The 20,380-nt window shown below is 34.2% G+C and overlaps 1 protein-coding gene across 1 annotated transcript; it reads left to right on the plus strand.

Annotated features, from left to right (window-relative positions):
* The first annotated feature begins 11,670 nt into the window (after nucleotides 1-11,670).
* On the plus strand, nucleotides 11,671-15,498 carry LOC149214236 (L-gulonolactone oxidase 2-like). Its single transcript, XM_089390871.1, has 3 exons — nucleotides 11,671-12,389; nucleotides 14,162-14,417; nucleotides 14,539-15,498. The coding sequence occupies exons 1-3, from the start codon at nucleotides 11,718-11,720 to the stop codon at nucleotides 15,477-15,479; spliced, it is 1,869 nt and encodes a 622-aa protein (XP_089246997.1). The 5' UTR covers nucleotides 11,671-11,717; the 3' UTR covers nucleotides 15,480-15,498.
* Nucleotides 15,499-20,380: the final 4,882 nt, after the last annotated feature.

Below are 20,380 nucleotides of genomic sequence, written 5' to 3' on the forward strand. Positions count from 1 at the left end.
GGAAAGTTCTCATGCTCTTCCAAAGGTTGGATTTAGTATCTAAGGAGGAGCTTCATAAGAAGGAGCTAGTATCTAAGGAGGAGCTTCATAAGGTCTTTCACAACTTCTAGTGGGACAAAATTCAAGGCCTTATGGGTGTCCAATTGAATTCTTCACTGGACTTTTTGATATTATTGGGGATGATCTCATTAAAGTAGTTAAGGGATATATAAAATTCAAGAAGATGTATAATGCATATAAATCCATCTTTATAGCTTTGGTTCCCAAGATTTATTCCCCCCACTCTTTTGAAGAATTAAAGTCGATTTCTTTATGTAATAGCATATAAAAAAAATTACAAAACACATTCCTAATAGACAAAATTTGGTTCTATCCCAACATATTTCAAAGGTGACATTTTCATTCTTGGAAGGAAGGCAGGTCCATGAGGCCATAGGGGTAGTGCATGAAGGCCTCCATATTCTTAAAAATAAGAAGCTAAAAGGAATGGTCCTCAAAATCGACTTATATAAGGCATATGATAGGGTCAGCTCGGTTTACATCAGAATGCTTCTAATACATCTGGGTTTTGAGGTAAGCTTCATCAATTGGATCATGTGTTGTATAACCTCAAATTCCTTTGTGGTGCTTATAAATATATTCGCCTTTGATTTTTTTCATGCTAAAAGAGGTCTTTGTCAAAGTTGTCAGTTGTGTCCTTAATTATTTCTTCTGGTTGTGGAAGGACTAAGTTATTATTAGTTGAGGTGAAGAGGAGTGGATAACTAAAATGTGTTTCAGTAACAAAGATCAGACCATTACACATTTATTTTTTGTTGACGACATTCTATTGTTCAACGATGGATCAAGGAGGGATCTAGCCTTGATAAAATCAGTTATATCTCTATATGAAAAAGCAACATGTATATTGGTAAATTTGTAGAAATCATCCTTCTCTACAGTGGGTTTATCCAGAGATGAGCTTACCAATTCCCAAAATCTCTTCCCTTTTTAATCAAATATCATTGAAGGAGGGCTCAAATATTTGGGTTTTTATCTAAAAACCAATAGCTATAGAAAGGTCGATTAGCATTGGTTGTTAGCAAATATTGGAAAAAGGCTCAAGGTGTGGAGCTTCATGGGGTTGTCTAAAGTAGGAAGTTTGGTGCTTATCAAATTTGTCTTAGAAGTGATATCGGTTTTCTAGATATCATTATCATGGATTCCAAAATTAATCCTAATTTGTATTTGCAAAGCTTGTTGTAGGTTTCTATGGTTGGGTTCAAAATATAGCAGAGTTTTCCAATGGGTTAAATGGGAGAAAAAATAATGTCACCTTGATCACTTCACTTCATAGGGATCTAATAGTGATTTGAAATATAATTTATATCCCCAATGTTTATTTATAAATAAATTATGTTATATTGTTTTTTTCCTAATGATCTAATTTTTCAACTATATTTGACTATGGAATCACCAATTGTTTAACAAATATGGGGCTTCTATAATTATTATTTTTAGCAAAGATCCATAGAAATAATAATATATTTTCTTGCAAGAGTCACCTTAATTCTAAATAGCATTGAAGCATAGCAATATGAAGTTTTTGAAAATCTTCCTTATAGACTCCATTTCATTTTATGTCAATAATTTACATCAAATGGTGCTCTAGATATGAAGTTTATGTATTCTTTCGTAATGAATGAATGTAAAAAGTGTGAAAGACTTTCTTCTCCAATATTCCTTTTAATTTAAACTTAATTTATTCCAATATCATAATACAATGGTCTGATAATTTCATAGAAGGGTCTTATTCAATTGGCATCTGATATTTCACAAAAAATTATAGTGATTTTCTGAAACAATGATCATATTTATTGTGATGTTGGCAGGGCTAAATGCATTTCTTACAGTCTTAAGGGGATATCTCCAATATGAGGTCCCAATTATTCTTCACATCATTTGGGATGAGTCTCGTAAAGTTTCTTGGCTTGCCTGCCATTTTATGCTTTTGTAAATGTTAAATTTTGGATAGAAGAGATATGAAAGGGAAACACAAACTAATTTCCTTGATGGAATGTAATAAAAATAAACTTTAATGATTATACTTTAAATGAATTTGTACAAATAATTCTACAACAAATTTATAATAAGCGTGAATTTTGAAGAAAGAGTGATGGAAACCTCTTATTAAGACACATGACAACTAAAATATACTAAATAGTAATTTTGAAACAATTTACAATCAACAACCATCATAAACAAATACAAAAATCAACAGGAAGTTCTTGGAATATTAAGAGCTTACAACTAACGAAATAGTTCATGAACCAACCACAAATATACAACAATCATATATTATCAAACATAAATGAAGAAAAGTCTTATAGCAATACATAACACATGATATAAAATCATTATCGTGCCCCTTCAAGCTTCTAATTATTAGAGATGAACTTTCAATGCCATGTCAAAAACTATCTTCAAGAATCCGAATAGTGGGAGTGCATAAAGTTGAAACTAGTCCTCAAGGTTATTACAAGCTTCTCCCTTTAAATTCTTTTTACGTAAAGAGTCTCAAAAAATAATATCCCCATCTCCTTACTAGAGGTTTATATTTATATAAAATGAGGTGATTGTTCTTGTTCCATGACTTCTCACCTTTCCTCCTGTCTAATTCCTAATTTACTTTATGTTCTAAGTTTGTTTCATTAAAATTCCAAAATAATCTTTTGAATGAAATAAACACCTAACATGAGATCAACCACAAAATTAACAAGGTTTATAATCCTTGGGTCATACGAGTGTGCCAAGCCTTATAATCTACTGTAATAGATAAAAAAAAAATCTTGAAATTAAACCTTGATTGATGACTTTGTAGTCACATGTATTAGGCACCATTGTCTTTAGGTCAGCTTAGATTCTATGAAAGAATGAAGTGAGAATTGTGTGTAGCTTAATCGGCTCCACCAGGGGTTGTTCAAATGCCTCTTTGGTCGGCTTTTTATACTTTTCGATGAGTGTTGATCATTGTGTGAGAATCATTTCCTATATTTCTTGTTCTATATCTTGCTCAAACCTCACCTCTCCTTAGATTTGATGGATACTAACTTGTGATATTCTATTAGCTTTCTCATCATGATGTGATATTTTTGGTAGTATTCATAGTTTTCATCACATCCTTTTCAAGCTTTTCTTGAGCTAGATGGCAAGTCCGAGTTTAGCTTAATCTCTTTCCCGACTTAGTTCATCTTTTCTTGACAATGCCTCTAGTGAATTAGGGTTTTTTTAATCCATGCATGCATTATATAAATGGCTAATAAAATTTCCTTTAGTTGCACACATTTTGAATCAAGATGAGTATGACACAGCCATATTTTGGAGTTTCCCAAGCTCCTCATATAGTTTCTTCACAATGTCTTCTAATGATTTATTCACCTCCAACGTTGTGCTCTTACAATATTTATTGTAAGAAATTGAGGTAGGTAAAGCTTGATTTTCTTTCCATAACTTTTTGATTTCATGGTGTTATTTATTCAAGGTCTTATCTTGTTATTTTACCTTTTCCATTAAATATTCAATATTTCTTTTTGTTGTTGAGGAAAAGGTTGTCCTAGGTAAGACTATGGCAAAGGAATTGTCTAAAGTGTTAGACATTATGTTTCTCTCCATGGTTATTGACATGGGTTTTGTTAGCTCTCGAGCTAAATACTTCTCCTTTCATGGAAAATCTGATTGGTGTTCATGTCAAAGCATAAAATTACCAAGTTCATAACCTGATTATCATCACTTACATTGATTTCCATCTCCCTAATCAACAAATGGCCTCCTATTAATGGTGTGTCATTTGAGGTTGTCAAATCAATATTCATTCTAGGTAAACCAATAGTTATTGTGTTTTGAGCCTATTATTCTTGTTGTTCTTTTAACCTTGCCTCATTTTGGGCTTGTTTTTCCAGTATTTCACTTTCAAGACACTTTTATTCCTTTTGTTTCTTTTCTTCTTCCTCATTTTGTAATCTTTTTCTTTTTTCCCTTACCTTTTGTTTTGCCTCCTCCTCCTCTTTTTTTATCTCTTCTTTTATTTAACTTTAGATATTTTTTTAACGTTTTTCCTTTTCTTTCTTAACAAATTCTTTTTTTTTTCTACCCTTTTTATGTATCTTTCTTATCCTCCACGTCCTTTCCTTTAGAAGATTCTCCTGTTGTAGGATTGGATCCATTCATGTTTCTCAGGGATTCTACAACATTGTAGTATTTTTTTATTTGTTCTTTGCCTTTCTTAGTTTTTGACTAGTAATACCATTCACATTTACATTTGGAACATTGTGTTAATACCATTCCCCTTGGGTCATATCTATGGAAGTCCAATCTCCAAACTTGAATAAATCTAGGTTAGTAGCTTATACCTGTGTTTCCTTATAGTTTTTTATAGTGTACATCCCTACCTAAAAGGGATATGTAGGCCATGGTTCCTTTTTCAATCATGTCAGCATACCATTGACACCTATAGCCATTTGACATGCAATTTCTTGTAAAATTATCTTGTCAATCATGAATAATGGGAGATGGTGTGGAGGTTTCCATAACCCAAAAACTCTAATATGCATGGACTCTGGTGGGGTGAACAATTCATCAACTTCATGTAATACTTCCTTAGCATAATCTAACATACATGGTGAATCATAAACAAATGGGATATGGACAGTGAGAATTTCAAGGATAGAAATTTAACTTGAAGTTTAAAAACTTTGGAAAATCTTACTAGTCTTTGATATATAAACTATAAAATGTTTGGCGATATTTTTGTAAAATAATTGAATTTCTAATGATTTTATATAGTATCTATAAAAAAATTCCAATTTTTATGGTAGATTCTTATTTTATAATATAAGATTTGGGCAAAATAATATTTAAAAAAAATGGACATTGGTGAATCTTTTTTTTTTTTAAAACATGGAAAATTAGCCCACGTGCCAATATTAGCCCCTAAAATTTTCCTATATATGTAAAAATGGTGAATGAAGCCCTTCACCATATTTGTATATGATGTTGTATGCTAGCTATCCCATAACTCCTTGTATTAAATATGCACAAGTCGAATGTCTAAAGTGAGAGCCCATCCTCACCCTATCACCTCAAACTCACAACTAACACATATGCCATCAAGTAGGTAGGAAGCTATGTGGAATTTTGGTTGCTCCCCTTCTACTATATTTTGAACATTTATTACATTGGATTAGATGGATGTGGAAATAATCGCATCCTAATTGAAGTTGGCCCCATCATCTGAGCATGTATACACAAGTAGAACTAAGCTCTCCTCAAAGAAATTTGTTGTTGACACGCCATTTAGTCTACAACACATAATCATGATCATCTGATATGCTCTTCTAAGTGACTTTGTTTTACATATCATGTTTTGTCTACTTCTAAACTTGTTGGGGTATTACCACCAAATCCCTTAGATATCTTTGTTGTTTACATTAAAATTGTTGTAACTAGCTACTAAGAATATGATTCGGTGTTTTGGCAACTTGTATTATTCATCTATCCAAGGATAAGTAAGTGCAAAAAATTCATTTCCATGACTACCTATGATGGCCATCTGTTTAATATCAATGCACTTGCCTATCCACTCTATAGTCTCACCACATGGAAACGTTGTTGGGTGAGAAGCCACCTTTTAAAAACATGATTTTATGACATTTTGAGACACATTGATGTCCTCCTCCCCATTGGGATATTATCCCCTAGTAAACAGTTTATAGAATTCATACCATTCTAGAGAAATGGATTTATCAATATAGCACTTTTGTATCAGCATAATTGGGCACTAATGTGATGGGACTTTCTTCGAAATCTACCTAAATAGGTTCTTTTATAGGTCTTCTCTTAGGAGTAGTCATCTCTTCAGATGATGATATAATGAAGAACTACAAATCAATTGAATCTAGAAGATCAAAGATATTCATTAGAACATATGAACTAGAAAGCTCTGTTTTCGGCATTTGCTGCGGCTTCGTGCTACGGCCGAAGAGTCTACCTGCACTCCACCCAATTTCAGACTTGGTGTACAATGTAAAAAAGAAGTACAGTCTGAGGCTAAGAGATGTGTTTTTACACTAATCAAGATTGCGATGTGATATGACTTAGTAATGCGCCATAGTGTCGATGTATGGAAACTCAACTATGAAATACATCACAAAATAATATCACATGCAAAGCGAAACAATTGTGTCATAGAGAAACACTTAAGCCTAGACTAACAAACCAATATGTTATGTGATGTAGGGATGGATTATGGTGTGATTGTGTATCACATTGCAAAAATTTCATGGCATGATGAGTAAAGGGTTTTCACTGTAGCGCAATATTAAAAATTAGATTGATAAACAAAATTGTGATGCGACATGCAAAGAAGTGTGACACTTCAATATGAAACATGATGTATGCTGCAAAAAATGGTAATGCAACGATGTGATGTGAAATCATAGTGCGCCAACAAGGGGAAATAAAAAGTGGCTACGTGCTAGAGATTGTAATAATATTGATTTATATATGTATATATGTGGAAGGTGAAGGTTGGACATACGAATGATCACATGAAAATAGGGTAACGCTTGTGGTTTACTAACAAAACAAATGCAAGAGAAGCATGTGCAATACCTACTTGCAACATGGCGTGGGTGGGTATGATTGTTAAAACTCCAAGTGACGCAACACAAGATGGAATGGCAAGGATATGCTACCAATCAACATGGTGCAAGAGAGAAAGGAAGGATTAAAATGACAAAACATGGTGAAAATGAAATGGAAGGGGGTGATATACGCTATTATTCCACTATGTAAAGTGCATGGAAGGGGGTGGTATACAAAATGAATTGCAACAAAAAATTGTGATGCATGATTGTGATGTAATGGAATGCACGATTGCGATGTGCCATTCAATTTTTCAATTTTTCTATGTTAAAACCATCCCATTTATTATAGCTCAAGGGTATGAAGAATGGTATTAGGGTCTAGGTTACATAAATTTCTTATATTTTTAGATGAGGCGACTCTAAATTTGGCTATTGTGAAAAAAAATATAGCTTGGTTGTTATAGCTACTACAACACCTTCTTGATGAATTTTTGTCCTTTTTTTCCAACAACTTATTTTCATTATTAATTTACATGAGTAATTTTTCATTGTGGTCCTTGAAGTAAAAAATATCTTTATTTTTGTCTGCGATAGTTTTTCCAACTTCTTTTTGCATATTTTGCATTAATTTTTTGTTTTCTTGAAGAGTTACTTTTGAGATATTTTTTATGTCCTCTAGTGTTATTGAATCTAGCTCTAATGTAATGTCCATGGGGGCTTCACTATGGGAGAAATACCATACCACATACATTCATATTGAGGGATATATAACGAGGAAAAAATGACATAATATATTGGGGGATATATAAGGGTAAAGGATTTTTATATTAGCAGGTATCAAAAAGGGAGCTCAAAGTTAATGAAATTTTATTAAGGGGTATAAAAAATGTTAATGACAAAATGGATACCTACAATATCTAGTGAAAATAGGGCTTTTTTAGTTTGCGAAGGTGTATTGGTTTTGTATTGGTAGGGGGTTAAATAATGTGATTTTTAGAGGCATTTTCCAATATGTAGTCAAATTAAGGGTATTGTTTAGTATGCCACGAATGCACATGATATGTCAGAGGCTCATTGAGTGAAGCCCCCGTGGTAATGTGTTGTAGTTTTATTTATTTATCTTTTTGTAAAAAAATGTAAAAAACTTCTTCATATTTGAGATGGACTCTAGTGATTCCATTGAGGGTGATTCCTATGATCATCATATACTCGTAAACACTTATCCTTCATAAAATCTAAAACATGCTCGAAAACAAATATTTCATGTTTAGTTAATATTGAAGCTGAAAATGATGAGTTCTTATCCATTACTCATCTCTCTAAATTACATATAAACTTTGTTAAAAATACTTATTTGAATTTTTTTACCCACATAAAGAAGGGATTAGTTGTAAATCTAGCCTTTGAAATTTTCTATTTGTAAATCTAGTCTATGAAATTTTCCAAAAGAGTATTTGTGGTGAGCACATTGCAGAATGCCTCATATTGAATACCCTAATTTTTCACTGAAGGTGAGTTTGAAAATAAAGAACTAAATAATTGGGTTCTTTTTATTAACCCCTAAAGTAAGAGAATATTGAATCTTTTAAGAAATTCCATATAAATTCTCATTATAAATACTAGATACCAATTGATCATTGGATTTCAAATATAATAATAACAATTTAACAATTTATGAGAGTTTCACATGGAGGAATTTTTTTTGGAATACCCTTCATTTTGTCCTACTTATTTTGATTTCAAGAACAATACTTATCGTGAACAAAATACATAATCAAGGTAAAGTATATTGTTATCTTGATTTCAAAGACAATACTTATCTTGATTTCAAGAACAAAATACATAATCAAAGTAAAAATACATAATCAAGGTAAAGTATATTGTGTTAGTATACACTGAAATAACAAAACCAAGATCTTTGCGACAGTTCCATTTTTTAGCACACAATTATTAAGGAGTGCTATTTTACAAGATTGTTTCAGGTGAGACATAGTTGCATATTTATTTTGTAAAAGAAATTTAATGGAATTAAAGATGATATAGATAGGAATTTGCAATCTAGTTCATAAAGATTTAATTGTTTTGTTTAAGAATGTAATGTAATAAATTAAGTAATGTTTTTCCATAAAAATCACATAAGAGAAATTTTTGGCTAATGCATTTTCAACTAACAAGTGTGGCGGTTCATCATTTAACAAGTGCGGTTCATCATTGATAAACCACAATTATTAGTTGGAAAGGCACCAAAAATTTCTCTTATAGAATTTCTACCAAAACACTTTACTTAATTCATTATGAATCACAGAAACTTGAATACAAAAATATAATGTAAATTAAAATATTTTTTAATAGCAAATATTTATTAAAATATATATATATATGTTTTATTTTTAAATTAAAAAATGGTAAATAGTAATTATTAAAATTATATAATTAAATTATTTTTTGCGTGATTTAAATTTCAACATTTCTATAATTATGAGTAGATTGTAATTTTTTATTATTTAAAATATATTTTTCATTACATACATTTAATATTTTTTTTAAAACATCTCTATCATAAAAATTATCACTCAAACTTGTAATTCAAAAAATATTTTTAGATTTCAAATACAATGGCTTAGAAAATATGCCAAAAAAATTTCCAAAATGTGAAAAATAGTTAAATGATTAGCTATTCGTATAAAAAATTACACTTTGATCAATCATTATAACAAATTTCAGTAATAATTATTCAAAAATCCAGAAAAAAACCAATTATTTAAACCTACACATTTTCTTTAAACGAAATTACCAGACATTCACACAATTTGGACCAAGAGCCAATAAGGCATAATCAATTTATCTTTCCAGAAAAAGTAACCGAGATCCATCCATTTCTAAATTTCCCAATCCGAACCCTTCACCAAAAAATAGAACCGGCTCTGCAATCCATACAGTAAAACGCATGCAAAAATCGCGGGGCAGATACTAAAACGAGGCCGGTCTGTAAAACCCATCATGCAGCTCTGCCGAGCATCAATACAATCAAATCCCTACCTCAGCCGTGCCATAGCAAGATTCCAGGCAATCAAATCCCTACCTCAGCCGTGCCAGAGCAAGAATCCATGCAATCTTCCCGTTTGCTTCAAACCCACAAATCCGCCTTTAAAATTATTTACAGTACTTAAATCAACAGCAGTTTCACGATAGTCTTTGGGTAGTTTAATTGATTATGGCTATAAAAATGATATGATATGTAAGAGGAGATTCAAGATTCAAGGCTAAAAGTTTAAAGTTCAAATCTGATCAAATCTCTATAGCTATAAAAATAATACGTCATGTGGGAGAAGAGTTCAAATCTCATGGCTATAAAGATAATACGTTATGTGCCAGAAGAGTTCAATTCTCATGGCTATAAAAATAATTTGTTATGTGGAAGGAAATTCAAAGCTCAAATCCCATATACATGTGCTTACTAAAAATACAATAACCACCTAAAATAATACAATGGTAGCGATTGAAAAATATAAAACCAGCCCCAGCCAATTCCTCTGCATAAAGTCTCACTGCTCAAACCTTATTCACCGTTCTCGATCCTGCCCAATAACAAAGAACCAATACTGAAACAGAAAAACAATAGAAAAATTGCAAACCCGCTGTAAATAGACTCAATTGAAGTCATCTTGAGAGGAAAGAACCAATACTGAAACAGAAAAACAATAGAAAAATTGCCAACCCGCTGTAAATAGACTCAATTGAAGTCATCTTGAGAGGCTTCGACGTTGAGAGGATCTTGAGGACAGTGAGACCGAATGCAGTGGCAAAAGGAACATCCCAAAAACACAACCAGAAGGAGAATCACAACTTGTGCAACGCCCATTTCTGTAAAGGATAAAGCTACAGAGCTTTTCCCCCCTCCTCCTTCCCCTTATAGAAAAGGAAACCCGGGTGCATTGAAGGTTCATTGAAGGTTCCATAGAGGCCTGAATGCCTCTGACCCACGTCGCTACTGGTTTATAAGTTCAAATTTTGAATTTGGGCGGGGCGGGTTTACAAGTTCAAAGTTCAAATTTCGAATTTGAATATAAATATAAATAAATGGTATTAATGCGTACAATACTGATTCCACCTGATACATCATTTCGTATACATTATTTATAATCAATCGAGCTCGCGTCTTGTGTTTCTTATGAAGACATTTCATGGCCATCAATATCAGAAGAATGGATGGCCTATGTTACGCATGCCTCCGCATTAACAGCCGGTTGGATGATCATATCATGAACAGCTCCATCACAATTAACCAGAAAGTGTTCGCCTGGAAATTACGTATACGGATTGACTGGTAAATAGATGTCAGAGTCTTCCCATCTACCAATGTCCAATGTCCTTAGAGGGTGTATTAATGCATCTATAGGGGTGGAGATAGGCGTTGCCGTGAATTAGGCCAGGTTCAACGTCCTAAATCTTCGAAACCCCATTGAAAAGATTCGAAGCCTAGACTGACGTTTCAGCTTCTCTCTATTTCTATTTCGAAGCCTAGACTGACGTTTCAGTTTCTCTGTTTATTTCTAGGCTTTTTCGTAAAACCCCATCTCATATTATTTCAATTCACCTTTCAGAGCGTTTTTAGGATCGACCCAAAAAACCCAATGGCTGCAGCTTGGAAATCTGAGTCCTTCAAACCATGAGATGTTTTAGGTATACAAGGCGCCCTTCATAAACTCCCTCGTAAATTCAAAGATTTGCTGTAATAACGCTGTAATAACGTTTTGCGAAAATTATTGCCGGTGAAAGATAAGTTTCCCACCGCTCCAACCACGTTCGAAAAGACTGTCATATAGAAATTTTGTAGGCGTTAAAAACGGGCAACATGCCACGTCAAATTCCATCCCTGTTTACCAGTAATCTAATTTGAAATCCCAGGGTCCCCATAAGCCCATGTGCGCAACTTGCGAGAAAGGTGCTGTCAATCGCTGAGACCAGCGATTCCTACTACCTGACATCAGCGGATTCAGCTATTTAAACGCCCTGGATATCGTGTGGTTCTCAACCTACGCTACTTTCTCTAGTGCGTGCTCGCTGTTATCGGTCATTTGGTTCTATCACCCAATGGAGTTTGGCACGGCTATTTTGATCTCGTGCTATGCTTTGCTTCTGTTCGCCCCTATTGTGAAATCTAGCCTACCCGGACCCGTCGTTGAATGTTCTGATGGATTTACCAACTGCACAGTTTCGAATTCTTATGGTATGTTCCCCGACCGTAGTACCTGCAAGGCTGCGCAAGTTGTCTATCCTGCCACCGAAAAGCAACTTCTGGCCTCCGTTGCCGAGGCCGTTCAGAAGAATCAGAAGATGAGAGTTGTGACTCGTTACTCGCACAGCATTCCCAAGCTTGTATGTCCTGCTGGAGAGTCCGGTCTTATCATCAGCACACTGCATCTAGACCGTATTGTCTCTGTGGACAAGAGTGGAATGAGGATGGCGTTCGAGAGCGGTGTGACTCTTAAGGATCTCATTGATGGCGCTGCCAAAGAAGGTCTCGCGTTGCCTCATTCGCCATACTGGTTGGGTGTAACTCTAGGGGGAATGCTAGGGACTGGTTCTCACGGTAGTTCCCTCTTCGGTAACGGCAGCGCTGTTCATGAATTTGTTGTGGGTATGAGATTAGTAGTCCCTGCATCGCAGAACGAGGGATATGCCAAGGTTGTGAGCCTCACTGAAGCAGACGAGGATCTTAATGCACTCAAAGTTTCTTTGGGGGTTCTTGGAGTCATTTCTCAGGTATTAATGGAATATCCTAGAAAGATATAACTGAATTCTATTTAATTTTAGGCAATCGCAAAATAAATATTCCCCAATAAAACTATAATGTACTTTTATTGCTGAGATGAGTGTGAGATTCATGAGGTTAGTTTTGCCAGAGAAAGGTCACTTGTGTTTGCGTTTTTTTGGTTTTCATTTGTTTTCTTTTTTATTATTTATTATAATCTTGGATTTAGTATATAAATATTTATTATTATTTTGGATTTAGCATACAAATATTTATTATTTTTATTGAAAAGAATTTTTAGTAAAAATTATATCATAATTTATTTGTTTATCTATTTCGAATTAACGAGTGTGGTTTATTAGTTTGAAAAGCTTAGACAAATGAATTATGATGTGATTTTGGCTGAAAACTTTTCTCATTAAACTTGATATGGATCACAAAAGCCTAAATTCAATGCTGAAAACTTTTCTCAAATTTCTAATAATAAATATATATATTTTATAATAAATTTCTAAAATTTTAATTTAGTTATTAATGATTATTATGTACATTACAGTCATTTCATTTATACAAAATATTTTAAATCTATTTCAAAAAATAGTTATATATTTTTTATTTTTAATTAAATTGATTAATTAAAAAAGGTTATATTTACCATTTTTATATGAATTAATTATAGTGTAATTAAAAATATTATATTAACAAGTTTTATATAAACCAGTGATGATTTTTTAGGCATGTAATATTGGTAAATTATGATATTAGCCTTTGATATTATAACAATGTCTATTTATATTTTTAGAACCTCCATTTTAAAAACAGAATTAATATTTATGGTTAAAAATTTTGTTAGATGTTATTGGAGTTTAGCTCAAATAATGGAAGCACATATTATGCTTTTGGTTAGACATGCTTTACTCCACGATAATTGTGAAAAAAGTTGTACAACAAGTTCTATTGAAAAATTTTGTGTAACAACTAGATTTTGTAGAATACTAACCTTCATAAATTTACATTTTTACTCTATTTAAATGAGTATTAAATTTTGGTAAATAAATTGGAATGGGTATTTAATCTCGGTAAATATAATTATTTATCTATATAAATGGTAAGTATTTGGGTCTGGAAAATCATCCTCCATTTTCCATGGAAAATACTCAGTGACTTTTTTTTATAAGTGATTTCTCATATATTCTCATTCATTTTTTTAAATTGAATTTTTGAGTAATAAGCATATACATATTATTTTTTAAATCTTAAAACCTTTTCTTATTTTTGAAATGGTGAAACCTTGTCTTATAAAGAATTTTTGAGTAATAAGCATATACATGATAAAATATTTATAGTAAAATTTCTTGGAATTCAATTTAAAAACAAAAATAATCACATAATTTTTAAACCTTCTAAATCGCTGAAAAAACATCAAATTTAAAACTACTATTATAAAAATGACCCTGTCATTATTAAAAAAAAACCTAGTTCATAATATATAGTTATGATACTCCATTACATTCATTAATTGACCAATTAAAAGCCAACTAAAAACACTATGAATTTGGGCCTTATCATTCTCTTCTGGTTTATTTCCAAGGGGTTAATTACCCCCTTTCCCATTCTTTGCCTCGAATGAGTTCTTTCTACGAATTATGATAGCTCCCGATTTACCATTTTCGGCAGCGATCTTGTTTTTACAGATTCATATGATTGACATAAAAGATTGTACCGGACCTGAAGATTTTTGTATCAATGCCGCTGATCTTTTCGTTTTTGTCGTGCTGCGCAGGTCACCCTCCAATTGCAACCTATGTTCAAGCGTTCCATCACGAACGATCAGCAAAACGACACCGATCTCGAAAGGAGGATAACGCAGTTTGGCCTAGAACACGAATTCGCAGATGTCACGTGGTACCCTGCTCAGCGAAGGGTTCTTTACAGAGTGGACGACCGAGTGCCTGTTAATACATCCGGGGATGGAGTAAATAATTTCCTAGGGTTTCGCCCTGCATCTCATCATCTAATAGCCTTTACCAGGATGCTAGGTAGGAAAATCCAACATGCATAGTCATCCAGATTGATATACATATGGATATGGATATCGAGACTGAGTTTATCAAATTCACTGTTCTTAGTTTCTTAATCCATTAATGTTTGAATTTGCAGAGGAGGAGGCAGAAAGCTATCACAGCATTCACGTCAAGTGCGCTTTCTCCTCCATTCAGGTTAGGTCCATGATTAAACTGGCTACAGGGCTGCAGAACAACGATTGCCAGTTTGTTGATTATCCAGTGATTGGGTATCAGAACAATATGCAAGCTGCTGGATCGTGTCTCAGTAGCCCCGAGGACGGACTGCACACAGCTTGCGCATGGGATCCTCGAATCAAGGGAGGCTTACTCTTCTTTGAGAATGGAATTAGTATCAGTGTGTCCAAAATCGGACAATTTCTTTCAGACGTAAGGAAACTTACGAACATGTTTCCAAATAGTTTGTGTGGGGTTGAGTTATACTATGGTTTTCTAATGCGATATGTAAAAGCTTCAAGTGCTTATTTGGGAAAACAAGAGGATTCAGTTGCCATCGAAATGACGTATTATAGAGCGCACGACCCCAACACTCCTAGACTGTATGAAGATGTGTTGGAGGAAATTGAACAAATGGCGCTCATAAAATATGGAGGTCTGCCTCACTGGGGAAAGAACCGAAACATTGCATTTGACGGGGTCATTAAAAAATACAGCAAATACGAGGCGTTTCTGGCAGCCAAAACCAAATACGATCCAAAGGGCCTCTTTTCCAATGAGTGGACAGATGGTATTCTGGGAATAGGACAGGCAGGAGTGATCATAAAGAAGGATGGATGTGCTCTGGAAGGACTATGCGTGTGCTCAGAAGATGCTCATTGTGCTCCGGATAAAGGCTACTTCTGCAAACCTGGGAGGGTGTACACAGAAGCCCGCGTTTGCAGCCACACTGAAAGCCCGCCAGGCTGGATAATGGAGACAATAGTATGGCCTTTACTTACTAAGATAGTTCATACTAGTATCGTCCTTGCTGTAAGTGTCTGGTTATATCGGCGTTGTTTAAAGAGCCGTCATGATTGAGTATTGTGTATTTATGTGATATTGTGGCCAGGTGACCCCATAGTCGTATGTCATTTGAAATAAAATACCTACTTCTCATATTTGGATGAGAGAGCAGGTCAGTCACGATTTCAAGATCCTTTAAAAATACTTCAATGCATCTTTTGCACATTCATTGCCTGGCCAGATATATCCTACGCTATCATTCATAAAATTCTTTTTAATAATCTATGCTCGTACATTGAAGGAAGTTACAGCTACTTTCATTGTTCAATTTGTGTATTCTCGGAAAATGTAGCGACACGGATTATTAATCCTATTCTTTTGCAATTTATTATTTTATGGATAACATCTTTTAGTTGATGAGGATTTGTTTTTATGCACTCTGTCAAAAAATTTCATTTTCCATTTCAAAAAATTTCAATATATCCACTCTGTCAAAAAATTTCATTTTCCATTTCAATATATCCACTCTGTCAAAAAATTTCATTTTCCATTTCAAATTTCTAAATATAATTCTCAAATTCCCTTAAAACGGAACCCCAAATCTTTAAGCTTTCGTCTCGAGGTTTAATATATACTATCGACAGAACCAGGGACTAGGACTTAGCACTTTTCCAAAGTTTTGGTTGTATCCGGGATTTGGAATAATCTAGTAGTAACTTCCTCGCTAGCTACTCAGATTTCTTTAGACCCGGAGATGTCTCGCTCCATATATTTCCTACTCCTTCGATCCATATGTTTCTCCTTTGATCTGGATGTTTCTTCAACACGTATATGTTTTGTAATCCAGATATTTGCTGATTCTGTTCGTTACTATGTTGCACACTTTGCAAGGGTCGGATATAATTCGGCCAAGATATCCCTTTCTAACCTTGCAATGGGGCCACCCGAATGACTTATGTTCCATATATAAATTTCTATCCCTATTCAATTCTCCTTTATAAAACATTTGGTGGGGTCCACCTAGAATACCTTCTTGTCCACCTTATAAACTTCTATTTAGAAATACTTGAATTTGGCTCATTTGCAATGTGCATGCTCGGTGAGGCTTGGATATGGTTTGATATGGATAACTTTTATTGCACAAATTTTGAAGTCTTGTTGTGGGGTTCACCTTAGATACTTATGTTTTCTGCGTGTTTTCAATGTGAATCTACGCTTAAGCTACACTATTAATATTTATGAAGTTTTGATGCTACTCAACTTAGATACTTTCTTTAATTTCAACTCTACATTAGGCTATTTGACCTTTTTCTTCAACCTTAATCCACGTCTCAAGTGTTATGGAATTCTCTCTCATAGCAGAACCTTCATCACATTAAACTATTCTTTAAGCTTTGAAATCTCTTTGTTAAATTCCTTATCACCCAAATTATTTCTTATGCCAAATGGTCTAGCATTCTCTTCCATATTTCTAGGGCTTTTCTCTAGACTATTTTTCAGACTATCCTTAGTCATCTTCATCTCTTTCTCTACGATATTTCCATGCTCTACTATGATCTATGTTAAAAGCTACTACAAATGCATAACATATTTATTGAGAGGAATATTAAACCATAATCAACAACAAAATACATGCAAACATAAACAATATTGTTTACCCTGGGAAAACCCCAGCTCCGGGAAAAAACACAATCAATGGACTTCCATTAGTCCTTGGTCAAATCCATTCCCAAGCCATCCAAGTGAGCCTTCACTGCTCACCTCCTTGGCCCATTACAATGAAGTCTTTCAAGCCTCTTAAAGGCTCCACTACATGCAATCCATGGGAAGATTACCATGGGAAACCAAAAAACTATGGGGACAAAAACATTACTATTGACCCATTCAATTTTAATTCTTTCCTCAAGTAGCTTTTACCTAACAATCGCCCCTTAAACGTTGAATTGGGGTTTCCCTAACAAAATCCCCATGCTCACTATAACCTTTCCCCCCTGAAAGTTTATACCTTGGGTGTCTATTAACTTAGCATGCCCCCTATCATTTAGGTCTAACATTAGACTTTACTAGCAATTTCCCACAAGTGTGCATGCCTTACCAGGACTTACATCAATATGCTCATTTACATACAATACAATTTTTAACTCCATTATAATAGTTATTTTTAATTTTTGTTATCTTGACCCATCCTCTCACCTCAAAACATCTACTGGTCTCCTCATCCAAGTACAACCACATTCTACGAATCCATAATAAATCATTTGATTGACACATTATGTCAAACTTAATTTCAAAGCAAATAATTCCCATGGTTTCTCTCTCTATGCACTTATGCATCCCAACCTCCATTGATCCTCCATGGTATCCTTTGGCACCAAAACCTACAACAATACATATTCTTCAAAATATGATATTTTAATAGGAGGATCCACAACCAAGGAGTGCCTTCTACACTAAAACAATGAAATCACCTATAAATATTTCTCCTTGCTAATGTTTGCATCGTTGCCTTGACTATACATACTTTCATAACCAATTTTCATTTACACAATCATTGTAATCCTTTTTTCCTTGCTGGTTAGGTATGTCCATGTGAAACCTAACACTCATTACCTTTTGCAAGGCATTCCAACCCTGCTAGTTTTGGAGGCTCAAATTGGCCCTGACGAACATCATCATCTCCACGGTTGTGCAATCTCCAAGCTCGATGACCACATGGACAGTCAGTTTTGCCTGATTGTGTCCCCTCAATATATTAAACCTAAAACACATACTCTAGAATCTCTCCTCCACTCAATCCATCATGTGGCACACATAATATCTTCACCTTCCACTTGGGGAAATGATAATTAGTTTTATTTGGTATCATGTCTTCCCATTTCTCTACCATCATTAATTCCTCCTACACAATGTGGATGCTCTAGCCGGGATCAAGATTCAACACATAAAGATGCTTAATTGACATATCCATTTGGTCTCTTGGACAAGCCCCTACTGCTTTGATGCTTCCAACATGGACAAGTTCATCCACATCATCGTGGTTCCCATGACCACTTATCCACAACATTGTTCTTCTCCTTGTCATTGCTATGACAACTCTGCCTGCCACCCATGCTCCTATGCATCAATCCCATAAACATGATACCCTTTGCTTGCAACAAATTGAAACTAGATGCCTCTTCAAACACCACTAATAACTCTAATATCACCCCAACAAACCACGGTCCTATTTTCTACAAACATGCCATAGGTAAAAATTGCACCTGTTATAATATGTTCAAGTTGAGTACTCTCCAATTACGATTCCATCACTATAAATTTCATGAGTGATGTTCCATTCTCTTGCACACAAAACCATGCTCCCTACCATTCGATTGTCATAGTTATTGACACTTTGCAGAGGCTACATAAAATCTTTACTTTGTAGCAAACCTTTCACCTATGAAGTTCATGTGCCTTCACCTATCCACATATGAATTTTCACATCGAATCAATCCCTTCATTCTAGAGCCATGCTCCATAGGATTGTCTTCACCATGCACTTTGATGTTGTTGTCTACCAATCCACCTGTTTTCAAGAATTGCAACCACCAGATCCATCTAGTATCACCTCAGCAGATATAAAATCATGAGTCATCTTGGCATGCTAGACCCCTTTGTCCTTTATTGTCTTCATTATTAGGAGGAGGCATGTTAGTCTATTTCCACCCCTATTTCCATTATTCTTGACACATGAGGCTAAATAAACCCTTGGAAACAATGACATCCCTCTAAAGCCAATGTCTAGCTATGATACTAAAAATTACCAGGAAGGCATAAAATATTTACTAAGATAAACCATAAACAACAGAAAAAAAAACATGAAAACATAAACACCAATGTTTTCCTTGGGAAAATCCCAACTCCAGGGAAAATGCCAGCGAATGGAATTCCATTAGTTCTAGGCTAAAACCCTGGCTATGCCAGTGAAGTGAGCCTTCATTGCTCACCTCCTTGATCCTTTACAATGAAGTCTTCTAAGCCTTTTAAAGGCTCCATTACATGAATACCATGAGAAAATTACCATGGGAAACCAAAAAACCCTGGGCCCAAATAATCCCTTGTTTCTTTAAGAATCCCAATTATATTGAGAAAATAAAATTCCCCAACTTAGTTCAATTGACTTAAAATAATCAAAACCACTCCCTTTAGTAAACTTGCCATGACCTTCTAGGTCTTGTTGATTTTTAAGAGATGCTCTTGCATCAGACTCCCAAGGTATTCATGGTCTCTGATTCATGAGTCTTCCAACTATTTGGTTGTACTTTATGTAGTTGTAACTTTCATCCTTTTAACTAGTAATTTGAGTTGTAGTTACACTAATGCACCTTCTTCTCTTCCTACATTCCAAACTCTGGTTTTTTTTGTCCATATGCTTTACTACCCTAAAAAATTTCAAGAAACTATGTTTTGATGCTGAATTTCCACTCAAAAATATTCCTTACTAACTCCAATTTCTTCACTTTTTCTTGTTACTGGTCTATAATACTTTTTCTCTTTTGCATTTGGTACTTTATATATCTAATATCTATATCTGTTACTAACATTTTTATCCCACAATACTTTCTACAATCACATAGGTGTCTTGACAATGTTTCAAAAAAATTTAAACTTTTCTCCACGCATCCTCTACCAACTACTTTACCTTGTTCTTTGATGTACATTATGCAGCTTGATTCCATCATTAGCATCACCTATTGCATCCAGGATGCTTCCTTTAGTTCATATTATACATCGATGCACAATTCCTTAACTTGTTGATCTCAAGAAGCTATAATATGCATTTCCTTTGTTGTTTTCATATCCATTTATCCAATATTGTGAATAGAAATTTTCTAGCTTCAAAAATAATTAATTCCTCACATGGTACGCGTACATACAACCACTCTTTCGTACTTCTAGAATTATTTTTTCCTCCATGTTGTCTCCCGTTTGCAAAA

This window comes from Pinus tabuliformis, chromosome 1_1 (assembly GCF_031772625.1).
Source record: "Pinus tabuliformis cultivar Carrire ecotype Pingquan chromosome 1_1, CPIR1, whole genome shotgun sequence".
In the NCBI taxonomy this organism is placed as follows: Eukaryota; Viridiplantae; Streptophyta; class Pinopsida; order Pinales; family Pinaceae; genus Pinus; species Pinus tabuliformis.